At 60.9% G+C, this 14,883-nt stretch overlaps 1 protein-coding gene across 1 annotated transcript; it reads left to right on the top strand.

Annotated features, from left to right (window-relative positions):
• Positions 1 to 2,273: 2,273 nt before the first annotated feature.
• On the top strand, positions 2,274 to 6,968 carry SIX5 (SIX homeobox 5; the record flags this gene model as incomplete). Its single annotated transcript, XM_034792690.1, is given in 3 exon segments — positions 2,274 to 3,511; positions 4,406 to 4,988; positions 5,933 to 6,968. Coding segments are annotated over 3 exon segments (1,957 nt in total), but the record flags the coding sequence as incomplete, so codon positions are not given.
• Positions 6,969 to 14,883: the final 7,915 nt, after the last annotated feature.

Below are 14,883 nucleotides of genomic sequence, written 5' to 3'. Positions count from 1 at the left end.
ACCCCCTTCCCCACGGGAGAACCTGCCCCCCCCCCAGCCTACAACTCCTAGATCCTTTCCATCTCCCCTCTGGGGGGCCTCCAGATTCCATACAGTCTGCCCCTGCAGGGCCCCCCTCTCTGGATCATGTACACGTCCCTGGGAATCCTGCTCCTCTCCAGCCCAGGTTATCTGCACCCCTCAGATTGTCTACAATCTACCCCTGCAGGGACCCCCCCCCGATTCTCCTCTGCAGGCACCCCATCCTGTACAGCCCTCTCCTGTTGGCACCCCCACTTGATCCTACATCCCCCAAAGAACCTATCCAGCTCCCCCTGGAAGGATCCCCCTTCAATCCTATTCACCCTCTTTAGATCCCATAGGCACCCCTTACAGGGACCTCCAACAGGAGGTTGGAGGGGGACCCTGACCTCTTGCAGGCATCCCCTTGTAGGGTGAAGGGGACCTCAGCAAGAGGAACCCCCCGTGCAGGCATCCCCAGCTAGATACCCCAATATCTCATTCTGCTACAAGGAAAGGGGGACCCCAAGAACCTATAGGAACTCTGAAGCTGTCCCCCCAGGGAAAGGAAGAATCCCTTTTGGTGAGAGGGGATGGGGAGCCCCAGGATTCTGGAGCGACCCTCGAAAACAACACAACCCCTCCAGCGGGAGGGCACCTAGTAATAGACACAGGAAGCACCCTGTAACAGCACCTCCAAATCACCCAGGCAGCCCCCCCATTGTGGGGTGCGCTGGACTGACACCGCTCAGCAAGAGGCACTGCTTCCCTCCCCAAGTCTCCCCCATGGGCAGGAGAGGAGCTGGGAGGGTGCACCCCAAAACCCCATGCGCCCCTCCCATCTCTCCCCCGGGACAGGCTAGCAGCCCCCCACATATTCATAGATAGACTCCCCCCTCCAACTTATCCTCCTACAGAGTCAGGAACCAGTGCTGGGAGCCCCCAGAGAAAGCTAATGCACCCCAAAATCCTGTGCACCCAAAACCATCCCCCCACAATGCTGTGACTCCTCCCATGAGAGCAAGGTGTACCCCCAAATCATATGCCCCTTAACCCACCCCTCCACAGTGTTGGGACAACCCAAGGAGAGCTAGGTGCACCCCAAATCATATGCCCCAACCCATCCCCCACAGTGCTTGGACCCATAGCAAGAGAAGTGGCCCCTCCCCACACAGCTCCTGAGGGAAGAGTGGTGGTGGGGGACATGGTTTGCAGCCCCTCCCTGATACACCCTCAATACAAGAAAGGTGTGTGTGTGTGTGTGTGTGTGTGTGACTTGGTGACCTTCCACCTCCCCCCATGGTGTGTGTGTGTGGGGGGCTGTTCCCAACTCTCTCCCTTTGTTGTGAAATGTGAGACCCTCTTCCTCCACCCCCAGCTGTCTGGCATCCTGGTGATTTTACCTTCCAGCCGGTGCTGGTATCCTCCCCCCGGGGGCCAGTGAGTGCAACCTGGGGCAGCTGGGTCCCGCGGGGCTGGAGACATGGCCTGGGACGGCCGGATCTCTGTCGCAGCTCCTTGTACCCTGCCGCGTGGCCGATGCCCGACCGGGAGGTATGGGGGGTGACTGAGACCCCACAACGAATTTAGCGCTGGGTCTCTGCTGCCTTCCCTAGATCTGTGGGGCCAGAGCCTCGGCTGGGGGAGATCGGCACAGCCCCAGAGACTCCAATGGAGCGACGCTGATGGACCCCAGCTGGGGATCTAGTTCATGGCCTGTGTTATGCAGCACCACCAGACGTAGTGGAGTCTCCGGCTCTGGCCATGTGGGCTTGGAGGGCCCCCCTCTGGCTGGAATCAGTCATGCTGGGACTCTGCTGGGGGCGGGGGGAACTCTTGGTTCCCTGGGGAACTTTCCTACCTGTGGGGCAGCCTGGGGACCCAGGGAAGGTTTGTGTCACGAGGTAACTGAGCAGTCGGAAGGGTCAGGAGCTTTCAGTGCTGTTAAACTCACTGGCCTAAAAGATCCTGGCCCAGCTCAGGCACTGCTCAGCCCCAGAGTGAGAGGCAGGCCCTGCCCCCAGGAGCTGGCAGTCTGACTGTACAAAGGGGAAACTGAGGCACAGGGCGAGGAAGGGACTCGCCTAGCAAACCGGAGCTGGGATTAGAACTCAGGTCTCTGAAGGCCCAGTTGGCTGCTCTACCCACTGGGCTATGCGGTCTCTCATTGTTCTCTGGATATCAGCCCCCTTTATGGTGGAGGCAATAGCTAGGGGGGGGGTGCGACAGTTCTGGCTAACCCCCCACCCCTGACAGTCCCTCTCTCCCCGCAGCGAGTCGGACGGGAACCCCAGCACAGAGGACGAGTTGAGCCGGGGGCCAGAGGAGACTGAGCTGGCCGTGGGGACGCCGGCCGTGCCGGATGGGGCCGTCGCCGCCGGGAACCTCTTCTTGCCGGCACCCGCCGGGGCCTGCTCCGGGGCCTCGTCCATCCTGCTCAACGGCAACTTCATCACTGCGGCCGGCCCACAGGCCATGCTGCTGAACGGCGGCTCCGTGCTCCAGGCGTCGGGCGGCGTGCTCATTAACGGGCTGGCGCTGGGCGACAGCCAGACCATCACCCTGAGCCCTGTGGCATCCACCCCGCCCGTGCTCCTCAACGGCACCGCCCTGGGCGGGGCCAAGACCCCGCCTGGCGCCGGCCTGGAGTCACCACCGGCCTCCTCGGCCAGGCCTGACATCAAGGCGGAAGCCGGGGAGGCGCTGCCCTCCGTGGTGTTCGGCCCGGGCGCCGTGGAGGTGAAGACGGAGGAGAGCCAGGCCGTCAGGACCCTGTCCGAGGTGCCCACGCTCCTTCCCCTGCCCCCGGCCGCGTCCGACCCGAAGGGGGCGCTGCTTCCCGCTCCGGCCGGCTCAGTGCCCCAGGTGGTGCCGTCGGGCGAGGAAGCCCCCTGCCCGGCCCCGGCGCTCCCCCAGCCGGTGGCCTCTGGCTCTCAGATTGTCCCCCTCTCCCAAGTGGTGCCCGGTTCTCAGCCCGGCCAGGCCCTGCCCGTGACGTCCCCTCCCCCGGCTGCCGCCTCGCTCCTCCAGGGCTCTCCCCTGCTGTCCTTCCCTGCCCTCACCTCGCCCATCCCGGGGTCAGCTCAGGCCGCCCCGGTGCCCGCCGTGGTCCACGTCCCCGCCCCGCCCCTGATCCCCATCTCCCAGGTCTCACCCCCCTCCCAGGTAGTGCCCCTGTCCCAGCCGGCCCCAGGCACCCCGGTGCTGTCCCCTCCCCAGATGGTGCCGCTCTCACCCACCCAGGTCTACTCGGTGCCCCAGGGGGCCCCCGCTCCGCAGCTGGTGTCGGTGCCCCAGGGCTCCCAGCTCATCTCGCTCCCGCAAGTGGTGCCCACGTCGCAGGTGGTGACGCTGCAGCAGGGGGTGGGGCCGATCCAGATCCTAGCCAGCGCCACCCCGCTCAAGGTGGGGGCTCCGCCGGCGGCCAGCGGGACCGTGGGGCAGAGCAACGTGCACCTCATCAACGCCAACATGGGTGTGACCACGCTGCAGCTGCCCGCCGGCGCACCAGGTACTGCCACGGGTGCCGTGCCGGGGGCGGGAGGGAGGGGCTGGCTGCGTTTGCCCTGGCCGGGGGAATGCAGCCGAAATGAGTGGGGGAGGATCAGGGCCTGTGCCCTGGCCGGGTGGATTTGGGGGCTGCGTGCGCTGGGGGCCCCTGGCCCACAGGTGCGGGGTGGAGGTGGAGGCCAGAGAAGATCTAGAGGAAGGACCTGAGAGCTGGGGAGAGGCGGCAGGGGGCGGGGACTGTTCCATGTATCCCAGAGAAGGGTGGGGGGGTCATGGACCCGGGCCCCTGGAGAGTTTATTTTGGAGCACCGACGGAGCAGAGGGAGGCCTGGGGCTGTTGGTGTTTGGGGGTAGGGGGGAAGGGCGCTGAACCCTGGGACAAGGTCCCAGGAGGTTGGGGGAGTCCCCGAGTCTTCCCACCAAGACCCCATGTCTCTCCCTGGGTCCGGGTGCAGGACAGGCTGTGTGTGTGGGAGGGAGTCTCTGGCCTGGGGGCTCGCTGACGGGGGCTCAGGGGGTGGTCAGGCTGGCCCCTTCTAGCCTGAGACCCGGAGAGCGGGAGAGGCTGTCCCACATCCCCCACCAGGTCGGTAGCAGAAGTGGGAATAGAACCCAGGAGTCCTGGCTCCTAGTCCCTCCTACTCGAGTCAGGACTCCTGGGTTCTGTTCCCAGTTCTGGGAGGAGAGCGGAGTCTAGTGGTTAGAGCCGGGGGGAGGGGGGGAAGCCAGACTCCTGGTTTCTATTGCCACCTCCGCTGATGACTTGCTGTGTGACCATGGGCTAGTCCTTTCCGCTCCGTTCCCCTCAGTCTCCCCAGCTGTACAATGGGGCTGATGAGACCCACCCATCTGAGGCCTGTGGGGTTTCCCCCCACCCCTCTTCTCCCCTCTGCAGGGAACTTCCTCCTGACGAACCCAGTGCCGGGCGGCGGCACCATCCTCACCGGCATGACGCTCCAGCAGGGCAAACTCATCCTGACCGCCACCTTCCCGGCCACCATGCTCATGTCCCCGGTGCTCTCCGCTCCCGCCAGCAGCCTGGCCCTGCCCATCAAGCAAGAAACGGCGCCTCTAACAGGCACCAGCGCCCCCGTCCCGGGGCCCATGAACTCCGAGGGCGCCGGGGCGGGCCAGCCGGCCTTGGCTTTCGGGGACGGTGTAGCCGGCCGTCAGCCTGGCGTCCTCTCGAACTTCCCCCAGGAGGGCCTGGTGCTGTCCCCGCTGCCTCAGCCGGCAGCGTGGCCCGGCTCAGCGGGCATGGAGATGCAAGCGGCTGGCACCGAGGGGCTCTTCGAGATGGAGAAGGGGGCGGTGGAGGTGCTGGACGGCACGGAGCCGAGTGGCCTTCTGCTGCCTGAGGGCGAGGGGCTACTGCTGGGCAGCTCAGGCTGCGACCCCCTGGATCCCGAGGGCCTCGACTCAGATGAGAAGGTGCTGACCCAGCTGCAGTCGGTGCCGGTGGAGGAGCCCCTGGACTTGTAAGAGGCTCGGCGGGTGGGCGCGAGACGGGACCGGGGCGCCACCTCCTGAGGGGGGTGTGTGTCTCGGCCCCTCCGTGCCTTCGCTGCCCCCGGCGCGTCACATCCAAACTCTCCGACCTCTGTAGAGCTCCGAGCCCTCGCCCCGGATCCCGCTGCCAGGGGGCCCTGGCTCTGGGCAGTTGGGTGGTGCCGGATCCGTGGCTGCATCTGGGGGCTGCCATGACCAAACACTACAATTCCAAACTTGGGGGGCGGGGGGAGAGGGGAATCTGGCTCTGGCCAGGCAAGCTCCTAGCCCCCAGGAAGGGGGTGTCAGCTGTTGTGGCTTAGAGCGGGCAGAAGAAAAACAAGTATTCAGGGGCTGCGGGGTCTCCCCTGCTCCTGCCCCCCCTTTCCTAGAAACACTAAGCGTCTTCCCAGAGCAGGGTGTGGGAGCTGCACGGCGCAGGGGGTCTTGGTGCTAAGGGAGCAGGGTTTCTGGGGCAGCTGCTGATCGGACCCCAGGTCCCGTCGGTCACTGCGGGAACCACTGACTTTGTTTTCGGGTGGAGGAAAATTCTGGGGCCTGGGTCCCTGCTCCCCTGTCCTGCCCTGGGGTTTCCCATAGTCTGCCCCAGCCACAACCCTTGTGGGATCTGGGGGGCAGCGAATAGCCACACCCCCAATCCGCCCTCTAGGCTAGGAGCAGGGATAAGAACCCTTACGTCAGCTCCCCATGTGCAGGGGGAGGAATTATCGGGGTCACTTCTACCCCGGTTACTGCCGGAGTGGCACCGATGGGGCTGCGTGTGAATGTGAAGAACGAAATCCAAAGTCATCCCTAATTGCTCCCCCTGAATTTCATGGTTCCCCTCCTTCCACTCCTAGACACTACAAACCAGCTGACCTGACTTCTTTTTTACGTGAAAGAATTTTTATATATAAAAATTATATATTTTTAGAAGGAGCAAATCCTGCTGCGTGATTCCAGCGTGCCTGGGACCGTCACCCCGGGGCGCCTCGCCCCACCAGTATTTAATGGTCTCACTGTTTTTTGAATCGCTCTTCCAGCAGGAGGATAAACACCCCACGAGCTGAACCTTTTATATTAAAAAATAAAGTGCATTTAACTTTTGTAAACCTTCACTACGTCGGAGCGGTGGCCGCTCCTGCCTTGGCCAGCTGAGGCCGCGTTTCCCGCCAACCTGGTGGGGTTTGTTAGAGGGGGTACGTTGGACTGGTCGAAGGCTTGGGCTCCCCGAAATCACACTACAAAGCTACTGGAGAGCCGTGTTGGTACGGGGTCCTCTCCACACAGGATGCCTGCGTTCCAGATCTACCACAGAACAGGATCCCGCCCCCTGTGGAACAATCAGGTTCTAGATCTGCAGCAGAATGGGACCCCATGTCCCAGACCCACACCAGATCAGATCCCAGCCTGATGGAGTAATCAGGTTCTAAATCGGTGCCAGACTGGGATTTCTGCTCCATGGAGTAACTGGGTTCTGGATCCACGGTGGAGTGGGATCTGTCTGCCACCATGAAGCTGTTGGGTTCTAGATACACATCAGAAGGGGATCCCTGCCCCACGGAGTGCCAGATTCTAGACCTACATTGGGATAGACGCTTTCCCCCGCCATGGAGCTACTGGATTCTAGATCCATGTCTCGATGGGAACCCTGCCTCGTGGAGTAGTCAGTTTCTTGATCCATGGCAATATGGGATCCTCCCCAAGGAGGTTCTAGAGCCACACTGGAACTGGAGCCTCGACAGTGCAACTGGAACCACATCAGGATGGGTTCCCACCCCATGGAGCTTCCAGGGTTCTAGATCATCTGACTGGACCCCAGCCTCATGGAGCTTCCAGGTTCTAGATCCACACCGGGATGGGTTCCCACCCCTTGGAGCAGCTGGCTTCTCTTGGACCCACCTCAGAACAAGCTGCTCTTTGTGGTTTTTCAGTCTTCGTCATCTTCTGGGACCAGCTCCCCTGTCGTCCTCTCCTTTTCCCTGGTTCCGCATCCTCAAAATCCAGAGCTTCCATTGTGACTCCTTGAAGTTGTCCCCACCGTGGCACCCGTGGGCTCCTCCAGCACCCTAGCCTCCCATGAGCCTTCTGGATTTCTCTGGCTGTCCAAGACGAACAAACCGGAGGGGGGGCAGGGTCAGCTCTGTCCGGCAAGCCAGAGGGGTGGCACCAGTGGTTCCTTTCCTTCCCCCTCCACCCGTGCACCATGGTTATCTGTGGAGGGACCCAGACTGGACACTTGAATCTTGGGGCACTGCCTCCTGTCCCACCCTCCCCACAGCTCCTCTCACCAGGTACTAGTGCATCTCACTATTATTATTATTTTCACCATTTTGCTACTTTTTTTTTTTTTGGTGAGGAACAATCATTTCTATCCGAGATTTTTTTTTTTTAAAGAAGCTTGTGTCGTCGTCGTCCTGTACATTATTATTGTTGGTTTTTTTAACGTAGCGCTCTGCGTGTGTCTGTCTGTCTGTCTGTCCATCCATCCATCCTGGTACTGTATGAAATTTGTATATCCATAAATATATCTATATTCTATATAACACGGCCTGCTGCTGCTTGGGTTTGGGAGCGTGGTGGGCAGGGGTGGGGGGTGCCAGGGAAACTGGCAGTAGCTGCTCCCTTGAGTCCCCTTCCACTGCCACCCGTGACCTCCTCACTCAACCTCCCAGCAGGCCGGTGCTCAAGGGCGGCCAGGCTGGGTGTTGTCTCCATGGTGAGCGGCACCAGCAGGCCTCGTCCCTCAGCAACCCTCACCCTATCCCATGGCCTCCATCTTGTATGGCACCAGCACACCCTGGCCGTTAGCCCCCCAGCTTGAGTGGCACCAAGAGGCCCGGCCTCTTGCCCCCCGGCTGTGAGCTGCACCATCAAACCTTTGTCCCACGTCACCAGCCTTCTCTCCCCTGCCTGCCACTCACCCACCCCCCGGCCCTGTCACCCAGGCCGCACTGCCCCGTGCCTCACCCTGTGTGTGGAGCTGGTTGGGATTTGGGGGCGGGGGGGTTTCACGTGGGGAAAGCGATGGAGGGGCTGGCCCTGGAGCCTGCGGCCCTAAACCTGTACGTAGCCTCCTGGGCTGGGCCGCTCCCAGTGCTCTAGCCAGAGTGTCCCCTATGCCCAGCACTGAACCAGCTGGCCCCACCCCGGCTGGATCTGCACCCGGCGGGCAGCGTCGCGGGGTGCCAGGCGCTGGCTTTGTTACCGCACAGAGAACTTCTGCTGAGACTCGCCCAGGCGTGCGTGTATGTGACGGGGATCCGCAAGGAGCAGGGTGGGGGAAACAAGGCCGAGTCAGCCCCCTCCCCCGCCCCCCGCAGGCAGGAGCTACCTGGACACCATCCCCCACAGGCAAGTGGTTCGCTTTGTAGTACCGCAGGCCTGGCTGGGCGGGGGCGAGATGCGCTGGCTGCCTCGGAGTGGCCCGGAGGTGGGCACAGCCTGCTTGGCGTGGGGAGGTGCGTTATGGTAGCGCCTTGGAGCGCCGGGCGTGGAGAAGCCCTGCCCCCCATCGCGCTAGGCGCTGTACAAACACCAGAGCCGACGCTTCCGGCCCCGGAGTGCCAACATGGTAAATCCGAGGGCATGTGCGGTTCTTGGACTCGCCTCCGTGTTGCCTTCCTCCCGCTGCTCCACCTCGGCTGGCCGCGTGCCTAGCACGCTAGGCTGGCATTTCGGAGGGCCGTTCTCCCCCGCAATGCCGTTTGTTAGCCCTGCTTGACCCCTGGGCCTTTGCCCTTCTGGGGAACTCCTGGCTTTGGTCTCCTCCCGTCCTGGGGTGAGACGCTGCCGCTGGAGGGTTTGTGGGACACAATCCAGACGTTTCCAGGGGTGGGGGGAAGCTGGATGCGGGGGCCTGGCGAGATCCCTCTAGCCTGACATTGGCCTGAGGCGATGGACATGGGTCAAGTTTGTGTCCTCGGTGTTTTCTGGCCAAACACTGGTCCCCTGGGTGCCAGCTAGTGGGTGACACCCCTGGGTGGGATGGAACTGCCGGCTCTCTGGCTAGCACAGAGGAGCAGGGCTGAGGGGTACCAGGAGGGGGGGCACAGAGGAGCAGGGCTGCGAGGTACAGAGGGGAGCAGGGCTGGGGGTGATAGGAGGGGGCACAGAGGAGGAGGGGAGGGGGTGCAGGGGGCACAGAGGAGGAGGAGGGGAAGGGTGCAGAGGGGAGCAGGGCTGGGGGGTGATAGGAGGGGTCACAGTGGAGCAGGGCTGTGGGGTGCAGAGGTGAGCAGAGCTGGGGGGGCAATAGGAGGGGGCACAGGGGGTGTAGAGGGGAGCAGAGCTGGGGGCACAGGGGAGCAGGGCTGTGGGGTGCAGAGGTGAGCAGAGCTGGGGGGTATCAGGAGGGAGGTGCAGAGGGCGGAGATCCATGCACTGCACCCTCCTGGCAGCAAGAGGGGAAGGTCCAGGGCCAGGGTCCCCAGGGATGCTCTGGCCCGCGGGGCTCCGCACTGGGGCGGCACAGCACCCGGAGGGTTTCCTCGGTCAAAGGGCAGAGGGCGCCTGGTGCAGGGGCGTGGGGCTGTCACTGAAGCGGCTGGGGCTGGGGGGAGGCCTCAGGCCCCTCCTCTGGGTGTGCCGAGCGCTACCCACCTGCCCCTCAGGGCTGCCTCTTGCTGCACGGGCCCCAGCTGGGATCGTGCCAGCCCAGCATGGCCCAGCCAAGGGGCTCACATCGCTTCAGTGGGGGAGCTGGGGGCCAGGACTCCTGGGTTCTCTCCCCAGCGCTGGGAGGGGAACAGGTTCTCCCAGACACCCAGCTCCTCTCCGTCCTCTCTGCCCGCTTCAGTTTCTCAACCCCAACCCTAACCCTACCCCTGCCCTGCCCCCCGGCTGCACCCTCTAACTGTTGCCCTGAGTCTAGGCTAAAATGGGATCCTTTGGCCCCCTACCCCAGCCCATCTTGGGGTCACGGGCGCTGTCCCTGCTGGGCCTGGTTGGGCTGGCTTATGGGACGTGGGCACCAGGTACTGACCCCCACACGCACACTGCATGACACCCCCACACACACAATAGCCCCTCCACACACACCCCATGCACAACTCCCCACACACCCCTCCCATGCACAACCCCCACACCACACAACACACACAATACCCCCCCACACACACACCACACAACACCCCCCACAGTACCCCCTCAAAACACACCACATGACACTCTTTGCACAATCCCCCCACGTACGCACACCCACCACACAACCACCCCACTGCATGATCCCCCACTACATGATACCCCCCAACCCCCATGCACACACACGGCATGACCCCACCGCACAACAGTGGGGGTTCATGTTGGGCTCCGTCTGGGCACTGGATTTCATGCTGTGTGACTGTGAATGTGGGTGCACGGGTGCCTGTGTTGTGCAAGTTGTGGAGGATGGGTTTTGTAGGTGCCTGTGTTGGGTGGGGGCTGTGGGAGTTGTGTAGACGTTCAGGCATATTGTGCTGTGTTGTGTGTGTGCTGCGGGTGCACAAATGTTTGTGTTGCCATTGTGGGTGCCTGTGTTGTGTAAGGGCTCTGTGGGTTGGGTGTGGGGCGAGAGTTGTATAGGAGGATATTGTGGTTGTATGCTCCGTGTTAATTGTGTGGAGGTGTGTGCACTGTGTGAGAGTTGTGTAGAGGGCTGTTTGGGGTGTGTGCACTCTGTGGCTGTGTGCCTGTTGTGTGGGTCTGTGTAAGTTGGGGGAGTGTGCAGTGTGCATGTTGCGTGAGTATAGTGGATGTTGTGGGGTGTGCACACTGAGTGCATGTGGTGGGAGGGTGTTGAGGGGGGGGGAGTGTTGTGGAGGTGTGCGCATTGTGTGCATGTGGGAAGTATTGTGGAAATGTGTGTGGTGTGCGCATGTGGGGTGCATATTCTGTGCGTGGGGGGGTGTGCATTGTGTGTGGGTTGTGCGGAGGTGTGCATTGGCTGGGATGGTGCTGTGTGTGTGTGTGTGTGTGTGTGTGTGTGTGTGTGTGATATCAGCCCCCCTCCCCCATACACCTGGCAGTGCCTTGCACCCATGTGCCTGGGGCCGCAGCAGGGTGGGCACGTGCCCCTGGCGGCTCAACCTGGCAGGGGTGGGCGGGGCTGGAAGCTGCCCATCATGTCCCTGTCCCAGCTGTGGCCTGGCCCTGGCCCTCGCGCCCACACCTGGGCTGTGCCCATCCTTGGATCCCAAAACATCAGCTGCGGCTCCCGTTCATTTCAATATGGTATGTGACATGCAGCGCCTCCTAGTGGCTGCCCAACGCAATACAGCTTAACATCCCATTCCATCTCCCTTCCTACCATGTGAAGTGGGTTTTAGCCCCCGAAAGCTTCTGCCCAAATAAATTTGTTAGTCTCTGCGGTGCCACAAGGACTCCTCATTGTTTTTACTGTTTACACCGTCACGCTGTCTGTGCCGTTCACGGCGGCTGAGTTTGTCACGTCTCTCTGAATCCTGCTGGTTTTCTAGTTACACGACCCGAACGCGGAACGACTCGGCCATCGGGCTGGCCAGCAGTTGCAACGACGGACCGTGGTCGATTTGGAAACCTTGGGGAGTCGTCGTCTTGTCCTGCAGCCACCATCGGCAGAGTTAGCTCTGCCGACAGCTCTTGCCGAGGAACTAACCGTCGGAGTTGACGGTGTCCGTTGATGTCTCCACTGTCGGTCTCGATCACCGATGACCTGGGCGCTGAATTCTTTTTCTTTACGTCAGCTGGAGTTGTCCATCCTTTTTCTCCATCCAGTTTGACAAGAGCACGGTCACCAGGTTCTAGAGCGGGTAGTTCTCTGAGTGGCGTCTGTTATAGAAGTGTTCGTGAGCTCTTTTAGCTGTTTTATGCGATTTGGCTACTCTCTACGTGTCTGGCCACTTTGAAGACTGGAAAAGAACTGAAGTTGGAACAGTAGCTCTGAGTTGTCTTCCCATCAGGAGTTGCGCTGGACTGGATCCCGTAGCTGCTGTTGGTGTTGATCTGTAACTCAGAAGAGCAAGGAATGGATCAGTCCTGCAGTAGGATTTCCTTGGCTGTCTGCCCAGCTCTCTCAGCCTCTCCATCGCTTGTGGGTAATGTGGGCTGCTGGGAATATGATCAAAATCATATTTCATGTGGAATGACGTAAATTCTGCTGCGGCGCTTTGTGGTTCATTGTCCATCGGTGGTTGTTTTGAATGCCAAAGGGAGCGAACAGGCACGTCAGTTTCTCGATAACACTGCGACATGTTATGTCTTTCAAGGATGTTATCTCTATATACCTGGAAAAACAGCCCACAACAACCACAAAACGCTATCCTCTGAATTTACATAAGTCTGCAGCTGATCTCTTCCATGGTCTGTCTGGTAGAGGTGTTTGTACGGTTCAGCATTGTCTCTTACAGTGATTTATACTGGATCTCCTTTCAAAAGCCCAATATCATCAAATCCCCCGTCGAGTTCTTCCACCCTCCTCGCTGGGCCCATCAGGGCTGCCACGCGGCGGCTGGGTCTTTGATCCTTTCATCCCACTCTAAACACACAATTTTTGTCTCTCTAAGTTGTTTCTGTGGTGAGCTGGCCCCTGCAGTTCAGAGCTGCGTCAGGTGACTTTAGGTCTGGGAGGAGTCGAAGGTGATTGTAAGTCCCTTCTGAGATGACTGTGACGTCAACTCCTGAGTCAATTGTCTTGCCAGGAGTATTCAATTTCACTTTCCAGGCAGGCTCTTCGTCATCACGAGTGATAGATCCCAGAAACAATGGCTCTTGGTTGTCTGGAATACGAGCCAACTTCCTGACTGCTTTGGTGCGGCAAACAGCTGCAAAATGTCCATCTTTCATGCATTTATTATACTGTGTGTCTCTGGCTGGACATGCATCATCTCTTGGGATATAACTTTTTCCACCCCTCAGCTGGAATTTGTCCCCCTGAGCTGAGAGTTCTCTCTCCTTGCCTCAGGTGTTTTGTGATAACGACTTAACAGGCATGTCCGTTTACAGTTTCTAAGGTAGGTTCAGGTTTGGCAAGTTGCTCTAGGTTTTGCTGTCGCCCAGCCCAGCCTGCTTTGCTCTCTGGATAGCTGGGCTAGGGTTAAATCTCTCTTCAGTTGCAGTTGTTGGGAAAGGTTTTCCTCTGTTTCTACACATCAACCTCCCTTCCACACCTGTGTGTCTGTCTCTCCCACGTGATCTCTCCTGGCCCCCACCTGGGTGGCCAATGGCTGGGTACGGCTGCAGCCCGTGTAGCCTGATCTGCAACTGATCCCCCTCGCCATGTACCTGGCCGATGCTCTCTGGAGCCAGGGAGCGCAAGCACGGCTTGGAGGGAGCCAGCAACCACCTGGGAGCCACTTCTTGAACCCCCCAGCCAGACGGATCCAATTTCCAGCAACGGGCTGGGCCGCATCCCCGCAATCCCCAGCACACAAGGGTGCCAGCCCTTCTCCAAACCCCCTTGGCTCCTGCGCTGTGGGCTGGGTGGAGCCCCTCTCCAGCCAGGAGTTTGGTGGCCCGTGTGTGCAAGGCCATGGGCAAATAGCAGGTACGGCGCAAATTCCCCTTGTCCAGGGTCAGCTAGGCCGGGGAGGAGATATGAGCTGAGCCAGGCCGTCCACCCCAGGTCCCTCATCCGCATGTTGCTGGTGCCCCACTGCTCCTGGGGGCTGGGATGGGGCAACGAGGGACCTGCCCCAGATGGAGACAGGCTAGGAGGATGGACGCTGCTGGGGTATCTCCATCGCCACTGGGCGCAGCTCTGGGAGACAGCAAGCCCCGGAACCATGCTTCTCCCATGGCTGACCCACTGCACTGGCTTTTCCTGCTTCCTGTTCCAAGATCCCGATTCCAGCCCGGACACTTGCACGTCCCCATGCTCCACGGCGAATGACGCCAGCAGCCCTCCCCTCCCATCGCGTGGATCCAACCAAGTGCTCTCGTGGGCCTGGGAGCGTTGTCCCAGTGCAGAGCGGGGGCAGGAGGCCAGTGGATCAGAAGGCAGGGGGAGAGGGGGGTCTGACGCCTACAAGGCATGATGTGAGGGTCAGCGGGCCCTGCTCTGTGGGCGCTGGCAGGTTGAGGGCGTGCCAGGCTGCTGCAGAGTGAGGTGCCGGGGGATTACACAAATAGGGGTGGGCGGGGAGGAGAATCTGGGTGTCAAAGCAGCAGCCCCCCCCCCCCCCACCCCACACACATCTGCAGGCGGCTCAGGGAGGATTTTCAGCTCACCCGCCTCTTCGCTAGTGTTACAAACGCTGCACACAAGCATTAACCGTCCCCCACCCACCCCCAAGAGGCAGGCAGACTTTGGCCTCCCCCTTTTCACAGTTGCGGAAACTGAGGCAGAGAGCCCAAGGCTAACGCTGGCTGCCTGCTTTGAAAGGAAGGGCCTAGTGCCCAGGGGATGCTGATGGGCAGATGTGTGCTCCAGCACCACCTGCTGGTTAGACTACAGGCAAACCCTGTTTGGGTCCCTCTGTTAACAGGTGGTGACATCCCTGTGCTGGTATTGGATTTTATCAGGTGTTTTGCAGTGGCACCTAGAGGTCCCCAACCGAGATCAGGGCCCCGTCACACTGGACGCTGCACAGGCCCATGGTGACCGAGATCAGGGCCCTGTCGTGCCAGGCGCTGCACAAACACATGGTGACCGAGATCAGGGCCCCGTCGGGCCGGGCGCTGTACAGTCACACGGTGACCGAGATCAGGGCCCCGTCACGCCGGGCGCTGCACAGACACACAGTGACCAAGATATGGGGCCCATTCCACCAGGTGCTGCACGGACACAGATTGAGTCAGTGTCCCTGCTCCAAACAGCTTAAGCTAATTAGACAAAGGATGGGTGGGGAAACTGAGGCACAGAGCCGGGACGGATTTTGGTCAAGGTCACCCAGCAGGCCAGTTGGTACATCCTGGGACAGTACCTAGCTC

Source organism: Trachemys scripta, chromosome 16, assembly GCF_013100865.1.
Source record: "Trachemys scripta elegans isolate TJP31775 chromosome 16, CAS_Tse_1.0, whole genome shotgun sequence".
NCBI lineage: Eukaryota > Metazoa > Chordata > Testudines > Emydidae > Trachemys > Trachemys scripta.
The sequence above is the reverse complement of the archived record's forward strand: the minus strand, read 5'-3'. Positions and strand labels throughout refer to the sequence as shown.